The sequence below is a fragment of the Molothrus aeneus genome, chromosome 31 (assembly GCF_037042795.1).
Source record: "Molothrus aeneus isolate 106 chromosome 31, BPBGC_Maene_1.0, whole genome shotgun sequence".
NCBI lineage: Eukaryota > Metazoa > Chordata > Aves > Passeriformes > Icteridae > Molothrus > Molothrus aeneus.
Window position 1 is genome coordinate 2,540,593 of NC_089676.1, and position 5,561 is coordinate 2,546,153.

General features: G+C 63.1%; 1 protein-coding gene across 1 annotated transcript; it reads left to right on the top strand.

Annotated features, from left to right (window-relative positions):
• Window positions 1-1,191: 1,191 nt before the first annotated feature.
• On the top strand, window positions 1,192-2,752 carry LOC136568237 (protein S100-A4-like). The gene is made up of 3 exons (XM_066568145.1): window positions 1,192-1,496; window positions 1,973-2,118; window positions 2,512-2,752. Exons 1-3 carry the CDS (start codon window positions 1,430-1,432, stop codon window positions 2,674-2,676), a joined length of 378 nt encoding a protein of 125 aa, XP_066424242.1. The 5' UTR covers window positions 1,192-1,429; the 3' UTR covers window positions 2,677-2,752.
• The last annotated feature ends 2,809 nt before the right edge of the window (window positions 2,753-5,561 follow it).

Sequence of the window (5,561 nt, forward strand, 5' to 3'; positions counted from 1 at the left end):
AACTCTTGGGTGTCGCTGGAACGTTCTGGGGAGGGTTCAGGAGTGGTGCCCTGGGAGCCACCAGGGTCGGGGGCACACCAAGCCCCCAGATCCTCCCCAAATCCTCCCCAAATCCTCCCCAAAGCCCCCAGGTCCTCCCCAAACTCCCCAGGTCCTCCCTACGACCCTTCAGCTCCTCCCAAGTCCCCCGGGTTGTCCCCAAAGCCCCCGGATCCTCCCCAAAGCCCCCCAAATCCTCCCCAAGCCCCCAAATCCCCCAGGTTCCCCCCTAAAGCCTCCAGGTCCTCCCAAAGCCCCCAAATCTTCCCCAAGCCCCCAAATCCTCCCAAAGCCCCCAAATCCTCCCCAAATCCCCCAGGTCCTCCCCAAGCCCCCAGATCAATCTGGGGAGGGCTGGGGGGCACTCGGGGGCTTTGCAGGGTTGGGGGGACATTTGGGGGCTTTGCCAGGGTTTGGGGGCACTCGGGGGCTTTGCCAGGGTTTTGGGGGGCACTCGGGGGCTTTGCCATGGTTTGGGGGGCACTCGGGGGCTTTGCCAGGGTTTTGGGGGGACATTTGGGGGCTTTGCCAGGGTTTGGGGGCACTCGGGGGCTTTGCCAGGGTTTTGGGGGGCACTCGGGGGCTTTGCCATGGTTTGGGGGGCACTCGGGGGCTTTGCCAGGGTTTTGGGGGGACATTTGGGGGCTTTGCCAGGGTTTTGGGGGGCACTCGGGGGCTTTGCCAGGGTTTTGGGGGGACATTTGGGGGCTTTGCCAGGGTTTGGGGGCACTCGGGGGCTTTGCCAGGGTTTTGGGGGGACATTTGGGGGCTTTGCCAGGGTTTTGGGGGGCACTCGGGGGCTTTGCCAGGGTTGGGGGGCACTCGGGGGCTTTGCCAGGGTTTGGGGGGCACTCGGGGGCTTTGCCAGGGTTTTGGGGGGACATTTGGGGGCTTTGCCAGGGTTTGGGGGGCACTCGGGGGCTTTGCCAGGGTTTGGGGGGCACTCGGGGGCTTTGCCAGGGTTCGAGGTTGGGCACTGCCCGTTGCCGGTGCCCGCCCCAGCTCCCGCACACGTGCCCGGGCCACGGGAGCGGCTCCGTTACACAACGGGAGCGCAAATCGCTGCCAAGAGACTGGAAAAGGGAAAAAAACCCCTCGGCACAAACCCCGGCTCGGCACCACCCCCGAGACCGGACCCGGGATGGCACCGGGGGGCACCGGGGGGCACCCGAACCCCGCGGGGCTCTCCCGGCCCGGGTGGTCCCTGGGCAGCCCCAGCGGCGCATTTTGCTCCTCCTAATCCAAACCAGCGCCCTTGGCAAGGGCGGGGGCAGCTCCCAGGGTTTCCTTTCTCCTCCTTTTCTCCTTTTCCAGCCGGGTCCGGGCGGGCTCGGGAGCGTCGCTGCCTCCCCGGCCGGGTGTGGCTCAGGCGGGGCGATGAACGCTATAAATGCCAGGGCCTGAGCCTGGCTCCCCTTCCGCCCTGCCCGATCTCTCCTGTCCCTCCCGAGCTCTCGGTGAGTCGCTTTTACCCCTCCAGATGTTCTCCAGATGTTGCCAGGCGCGGCTGGGGGGGGTCCCGCTGCAGGTGCCGAGCTGGAAATGCGGATTTCACCGGGCCAGGGCTGGAAAAACTCCCGAGCCCCTTCCCTCCCCTTCCCTTCCCTTCCCTTCCCTTCCCTTCCCTTCCCTTCCCTTCCCTTCCCTTCCCTTCCCTTCCCTTCCCTTCCCTTCCCTTCCCTTCCCTTCCCTTCCCTTCCCTTCCCTTCCCTTCCCTTCCCTTCCCTTCCCTTCCCTTCCCTTCCCTTCCCTTCCCTTCCCTTCCCTTCCCTTTTTTTCCCATTTTTCCCCCTATTTTGGGGTTGCCCAGCCCGGCTGGAGCCGGGGAGGGACCGGAGCATCCCGAGACAGACCCGGGCCTGGCACGGGGGATTGGTCCCTGGTTCTGGCTCTGAGGGTGCCCAACTCCTGTGTCCCCTCGCTGTGTCCCCAGCTGTCCCCATGGCGTGTCCCCTGGAGCAGGCGCTGGCCGTGGTGGTCGCCACCTTCCACAAGTACTCGGGCAACGAGGGCGACAAGTACAAGCTCAACAAAGCCGAGCTTAAGGAGCTGCTCACCAAGGAGCTGCCGAGCTTCAGCGTGAGTGCCGGGGGGGGGACTCGGGGCTTTGGGGACGTCCAAAGCCCGGTTTTAACCCTTCCAAAGCCCGGTTTTAACCCCTCCAAAGCCCGGTTTTAACCCTTCCAAAGCCCGGTTTTAACCCCTCCAAAGCCCGGTTTTAACCCTTCCAAAGCCCGGTTTTAACCCCTCCAAAGCCCGGTTTTAACCCTTCCAAAGCCCGGTTTTAACCCCTCCAAAGCCCGGTTTTAACCCTTCCAAAGCCCGGTTTTAACCCCTCCAAAGCCCTGGTTTTAACCCCTCCAAAGCCCGGTTTTAACCCTTCCAAAGCCCGGTTTTAACCCCTCCAAAGCCCCGGTTTTAACCCCTCCAAAGCCCGGTTTTAATCCTTCCTTTCCCTCCTCCCTCGGGCAGAATCAAACCAGCGAGGCGAGTTTACAGAAGCTGATGAGCAACCTGGACTGCAACAGCGACAACGAGGTGGATTTCCAGGAGTACGTGACCTTCCTGGCCTGCATGGCCATGATGTGCAACGACTTCTTCCAGGACCTGCCGGACAAGATGCCCCGCAGGAAGTGAGGGCAGGGCCCGGCATGGCCCCGGGACCCTCCCGTGTGATCCCCACATCATTTCAATAAATTTCCATTTAAACAAAGCGGTTTTGCCCCCCCCGGGGGTCTCTCTGGCCTGGCTGGGGGAAGTTGGGGGTGATGCCAGGTTGGCTCTGGTTCTGGTTCTGGTTCTGGTTCTGGTTCTGGTTCTGGTTCTGGCTCTGGTTCTGCCTCTGGTTCTGAATCTGGTTCTGGTTCTGGCTCTGGTTCTGAATCTGGTTCTGGTTCTGGTTCTGGCTTTGGTTCTGCCTCTGGTTCTGGCTCTGGTTCTGGTTCTGGTTCTGGTTCTGGTTCTGGTTCTGGTTCTGAATCTGCTTCTGGTTCTGGTTCTGGTTCTGGCTCTGGCTCTGGTTCTGAATCTGGCTCTGGTTCTGGCTCTGGTTCTGGCTCTGGTTCTGGTTCTGGTTCTGGTTCTGGTTCTGGTTCTGGTTCTGGCCCTGGCTCTGGCTCAGCCCGGGATGGATCCTGCACCCCCGAGGCTCCGGAAACTCCCCCGGGGCCGTTCCCAGGCTGGTTCTGACTCTGATTCTGATTCTGGTTCTAGTTCTGGTTCTGGTTCTACTTGGGCTGGGGGAAGCTGGCGGCAATGCCAGGCTGATTCTGGTTCTGGTTCTGGTTCTGGTTCTGGTTCTGGTTCTGGTTCTGGTTCTGGTTCTGCCCGGGGTGGATCCGGCACCCCCGAGGCCTCGGGAACCCCCCCGGGGCCGCTCCCCGGCAGCCGCGTCGGGGCTGACTCAGCCCGGCCCGGCCGCTCCTCCCCGGAGCCGCTCCCACCCCGCAGGGCTGCGGGCTCAGCTCCGAGCTGGGATTGGGCCGGTCCCGGAACAGCTCCGAGCTGGGATTGGGCCGGTCCCGGAACAGCTCCGAGCTGGGATTGTGCCGGTTCGGGAACAGCTCCGAGCTGGGATTGTGCCGGTTCGGGAACAGCTCCGAGCTGGGATTGTGCCGGTCCCGGAACAGCTCCGAGCTGGGATTGTGCCGGTTCGGGAACAGCTCCGAGCTGGGATTGTGCCGGTTCGGGAACAGCTCCGAGCTGGGATTGTGCCGGTCCCGGAACAGCTCCGAGCTGGGATTGTGCCGGTTCGGGCTCAGCTCCGAGCTGGGATTGTGCCGGTTCGGGAACAGCTCCGAGCTGGGATTGTGCCGGTTCGGGAACAGCTCCGAGCTGGGATGGTGCCGGTTCGGGAACAGCTCCGAGCTGGGATGGTGCCGGTCCCGGAACAGCTCCGAGCTGGGATTGTGCCGGTTCGGGCTCAGCTCCGAGCTGGGATGGTGCCGGTTCGGGAACAGCTCCGAGCTGGGATGGTGCCGGTTCGGGCTCAGCTCCGAGCTGGGATGGTGCCGGTTCGGGCTCAGCTCCGAGCTGGGATGGTGCCGGTCCCGGAACAGCTCCGAGCTGGGATTGTGCCGGTCCCGGAACAGCTCCGAGCTGGGATGGTGCCGGTCCCGGAACAGCTCCGAGCTGGGATTGTGCCGGTTCGGGCTCAGCTCCGAGCTGGGATTGGGCCGGTTCGGGAACAGCTCCGAGCTGGGATTGTGCCGGTTCGGGCTCAGCTCCGAGCTGGGATTGTGCCGGTTCGGGAACAGCTCCGAGCTGGGATGGTGCCGGTTCGGGCTCAGCTCCGAGCTGGGATTGTGCCGGTTCGGGCTCTGTCCCTCACCCACCGCCCCGCGGATGTCGCGATTGTCCCCTCCCCATCCCCGGTGCCCCGGGGGTTCTGCCGCGTTCCTGCCCGGGGTGCGGCCGTGCGGAGCCGCCACTTCCCGGTGCTCCGGGCCAGCCCATCCCGGTTCCTCCCCCGGTGCCCTTTCCCCTCTCTTGGTCACGCTCCGGGCTCCAGATGTGCCACACGCCCCTTCCAGATGTGGCCGTGCCCCTTCCAGATGTGGCCGTGCCCCCTCCACCGCCTTCAGCGATGCCACAAAGGGACGGGAGGAGAGGGAACGGCCTCGGGCTGTGCCAGGGGGGCTCGTGGGGTGGAATTTTCCCCTGGAAAGGGCGGCCAGGCCTTGGAAAGGCTGCCCAGGGAGGGTTGGAGTGGCCACCCCTGAGGAACACCTGGGTGTTGGTCTGGGTGGGCAGGTGGGGGTCGGGAACAGCTTGGACGTGGTGATCTTGGAGGTTTTCCGATCTCTGGGATTCTAAGATTTAGGGGGAAAAAAATTCTCCATCCCTCCAGAGTCAGTGAACCCCCAGAGAATGGGGCTGAACCTCCCCCTGCACCCCTGGGCAGGTGAGAGGGAACCCCAAAATCCCAAACCTCACCTGTGGCCATCTGAAGGTGGAATGATGATGCCCGCAGGGATCCAACCTGGATCCATCCCCCTGTCAGGGATCCACCCTGAATTCATCTCCCTCATGGGGATCCACCTTAAATCCATCCCCCTGTCAGGGATCCACCCTGAATTCACCCCCACTGTCAGGGATCAACACTAAATCCATCCCACTCATGGGAATCCACCCTGAATTCATCCCTCCTCACAGGGATCCACCCTAAATCCATCCCAGTCACAGGGATCCACCCTGAATTCATCCCCACTGTCAGGGATCAACCCTAAATCCATCCCAGTCACAGAGATCACCCTAAATCCATCCCCATGTCTGGGATCTACCCTGAATCACTCACCTGTCCTTGTCCCCCTCCTGTCCCCATGGCACTCACCTGTCCTTGTCCCCCTCCTGTCCCCATGGCACACAGATGACCATGTCCCCCATGCCAGGTGGCCCAGCCACGCCCTCTGCCATCCCCATGGCACTCACCTGTCCTTGTCCCTTTTCTGTCCCCATGGCACTCACCTGTCCTTACCTGTCCTTGTCCCCCTCCTGTCCCCATGGCACTCACCTGTCCTTAC